A 3,573-nucleotide genomic window follows, 5' to 3' on the forward strand; every position below is an offset into this window, starting at 1 on the left:
ACGGCGACCCTAGCAACTTTGTTACTTAGGTCGGAATAAATTGAGACCCCCCCTAAATGAAAAAAAAATCACTGCCGGGGATACAAGGGTACACCGTCGTAGCCAACTGGGGAAGGCGGAAGTGGCGAAGGTTGCACTTTGTTATTGTGCCTGCTTCACCATGTTCCCAACACGGCGGTGGCAGCGAAGGGCCTCGTGGGTGCATGATGGCGAGCCTCAGACGAGGGACACGCCGCAACCCAAGGGCGCGTCAGATGCTGCGGCGGGTGAGGGTGAGGTTAGGTCCTTCCCCGCCCCTCGCAAACCGCATGGTGCGTGCCAGGGAATCGGAAAAAGTTTCCATTCGGAAATCTACCAGTCGATGCAGTCCCCAACCTGTTTCCGCCGCAACCCGGATTAACATTTCCAAGTGATATACATCGACCTCTGCCGGGCTCGAACCTTGGGCCTCCCGCTTGGGCCTCCCCCCAAAAATAGTATAATGTAGGTTCTAGGACAGCTCCAACTAACCCCCAACTAACTCGTGTACGGCACCCCAACCCCCCTCACCCGTACAGGCGGTAGCGTGGCAGTCGGCAGCTGCGCGAGTGTGAGCAGGTAGTTGTACGGCGGCCCAGCTCGGAAGCTACCGGACTGTAGTGGTGCACACGGGCAGTTGGTGATAGTCGGCAGGCGCGCGAGTGGGAGCTGGCAGTTCAGCGCGCACGCGTCTGGGAAGCTGCGTCTGAGCACGGTTGAGCACGGCGGGTGTGGTGGTTGGCGCGACGCGCGAGTGGGAGTGCACAGTCGTGCGCGCGCCGTCTGGGAAGCTGCGTGTGCGAGCTGCATGTAAACTCAGACGCATGGGGCTGACCCGGTTTCCATAAGCTGGCTATGGGCGCACACGGTTCCACACGCTTGAGAGTTGGGCTGCAGCGCGGGCGGGACTCGCTGGAGTGCATGATAGTCGCTGGTGGGCACGCGCTGGCGGAGCGCGGGGGAACTCGGGGAAACTCGGAAAAAAGTGGTGGGGAATTCCTGGGGAATTCGCGCAAAACTTGGGCGAAACTCGGGAGTTGCACCAGGCTGCGACAGCGTAAAAATAATTGCAGAATTTGATATATTTTGCGAGATATGTAAACATGGATGCATCAGGTTACTTTCATCGCCTTGCGCAGCGCGCGATAGGCGTCGGGGCTCAGGTCCTCCTGCAGCTGCTTCGCAGGCAGCCATTCCGCTTTAGGGAACCCTTTGAATTTTACTAAGCCCTTTAGCTTGCCACCAACATACTTGTTGGTCGCCTCGAAGCGTGATACCTTGTAGTGTGCTTCACCACGCACCTGCTCGCGCTTGCCCTTCCTGTTACCGCCGTGTGCAATATGCGCTAGTGGCATGTGCAATGCAGAATACAGCTAGCAGACAAGTGCGGCTGAGCCGTGCGCATGTAACTCTCCCACGCAATCCGGACAAAACAAAGCCACGGCGGGGCGGTTTACACTCGTGAGGCCGCACACCTGTGTCCTTGCTTGCTTGCATCAGCGACCCAGCTTCCACGGATGGGGATGGCCCCGTCGTGAGTCGAGTAAGTGCGTGCCGCCCACGGCCTACACATACACCATGCGGGCCCGGCAGCAGAAGTGCCGGGCCAAGAAGGCCTAGTCGAGTCCTCCACTCAAGACCGGTGTTTATCAACACAACCATTGCAGTAGCACAGCTCAGCAGCTCAGCACCTCCCACACGCCTTTTGATAACCAATCACTCATCATAGCGGAGGCATGGAGGGCGGCGTCATTGCCTCTCGATCCCCCTCTCCATCCCCCTACTGTCACAGCCCCGCAGTTCCTTCTCGCCTTCACAACCTACCAACCAAGTAAAGACCCTTTCAGTCCATATGCCCCCGCCTAGCCGAAGAGAAGACATTGACGATAAACAAATTCACCTTCCTCCCCTGCACGCACTCCCCCTACCCCCTCGCTGCCCACATTTTCCTTCGATCCCCTGGCCTGCACCTCCCCTGGTGCATCCCCCCTCTCCCCTGGCTATCCACACTTTCCATCGAAATGCCCTTTTTGGAGTGGGGGCGGCTCGGCCTCCCCCCTAATTCTGGTGCGCGCCGTGAAAATCTCAGGGCCCAAAAATAACATTTCACGAATTCTGATATCACGAATCACGTGTAGCAGTACGGTACCCGGTTGGCCCACTATCCAGTTGCAGAGGCCGTGTGAACACACGTCATGCTGAAAGCCAGTTGAGGTGGGTATTACGGATTTCACAGTGCAGACGTTGAATGTTTGGCAGGCCGGCAGCACCGCACGACAGCCCAACAATCATACAGCTAACATGGAGCACAACCCAGCACAAGCGCAGCCATCCACAGACCACCAGCACTTCATGTTATTTACCAGTATATGCTTCATTCGGCTACAGAGCTGAAACACGGACGGATACCCCACCCCAATGCAAAAGCTGCAACGGCAAGGCCGCTAATACATTACCGACTTTAGTGCAGCATCAGGGGGGGCGGAGGAGGGCCTCCTAATCATGTTGTCCATTCAGGTCTTTGATGCCAAAATCTAGTCCGCTGGAACACATGCCAACCAGCGACACGCCGAAGTCATCAGCACCGCAAGGATGTTCACGCGACACCACATCACGGCCTCATCATCGCGGCTCCCTGCTCCATCCCGCCAGCAACAAACATACCAGTCGCCTGCAGCCCTTATAGGTGCAGGCGCCGCACAGCCTTGGTAAGCAACCACGATTCCACCCTCGGCGGTGCCTAGCCACCCTGCCACCAGGCCTGCACACCAAGCACCACCAGCAGCGCCGCCACGCGGCTGCAGCTACCGCGGCGGTAGTACCGCACCGCCGCCACAGCCTAGTCGTACAGCTCTGTGCGCAGCAGTCGCTGCTGGCGGCTGCATGTTGCCGCTGCCAGCTAGCCTCCTGCCACGTCCTGCATGGCGGCCAGCAAGCACCGCGCCATGAGGCTGTGCTGCACGGAGAGTTTGCCACCCAGCTCGGCTGCGATAGCGGCAAGAGAATGGCAAGCTCCTACGACAATGCCTACAGTGCAGCGGGAGCACTGCTCATGCTCATGACCTCCGACAACTCCGACACGCTGCCTGCGATGGGCGGCTCCTGCAGCTCTGCAGTTTGAAGCCAGGTGAGGACGTTATCTATGGAGCGATAGTCCTGGAAGGTCCAGCTCCCAGCCATCTTGCCATCCCGCTGTGCCCGGTCAAGGCTCAGCTGCGCATGGGCGCTGAGCACGTGGCGAAAGGGAACCACCGTGCTGCTGTAGTATTGTAGGGGCCGCGCCTCCAGGTCGCCGTATGTTGTGTCGCCGAACGCATTGGTCAACTCAGCATAGCCCTTGCCATTGGGCCCTCCCAGCCACTGGCAGTCGGCGAGCTTCTGTGACTTGAGCTCGTCCCACAGGATGTGTAGCTTGAGCTTCTTGTCCGCCGGGTCCTCATAGAAGCAAACAGCCGAGTTGTTATAGGCGCGCTTGATGGGCTGCAGGGAAACACGTGATGTGGCGGGTCACACTGCTGCAAGAACATAGGCAGCGCCAGCCGCCACAGGCTAGAT

The 3,573-nt window shown here is 58.7% G+C and overlaps 1 protein-coding gene across 1 annotated transcript in view; it reads right to left on the reverse strand.

The window, feature by feature from the left end:
* The window catches only part of VOLCADRAFT_107150 (uncharacterized protein), a gene marked incomplete at both ends in the record, with an annotated part of 23,938 nt that overhangs the window by 19,676 nt on the left and 689 nt on the right, over positions 1 to 3,573 (reverse strand). Inside the window, 6 exons of the mRNA XM_002956251.1 lie at positions 550 to 724; positions 854 to 963; positions 1,320 to 1,363; positions 1,494 to 1,583; positions 2,846 to 2,935; positions 3,066 to 3,498. Of these exons, the coding sequence (XP_002956297.1) occupies positions 550 to 724; positions 854 to 963; positions 1,320 to 1,363; positions 1,494 to 1,583; positions 2,846 to 2,935; positions 3,066 to 3,498 (942 nt within the window). The remainder of the gene's footprint in view (positions 1 to 549; positions 725 to 853; positions 964 to 1,319; positions 1,364 to 1,493; positions 1,584 to 2,845; positions 2,936 to 3,065; positions 3,499 to 3,573) is intronic.

The sequence above is a fragment of the Volvox carteri genome, assembly GCF_000143455.1.
Source record: "Volvox carteri f. nagariensis unplaced genomic scaffold VOLCAscaffold_59, whole genome shotgun sequence".
NCBI classification, from domain to species: domain Eukaryota; kingdom Viridiplantae; phylum Chlorophyta; class Chlorophyceae; order Chlamydomonadales; family Volvocaceae; genus Volvox; species Volvox carteri.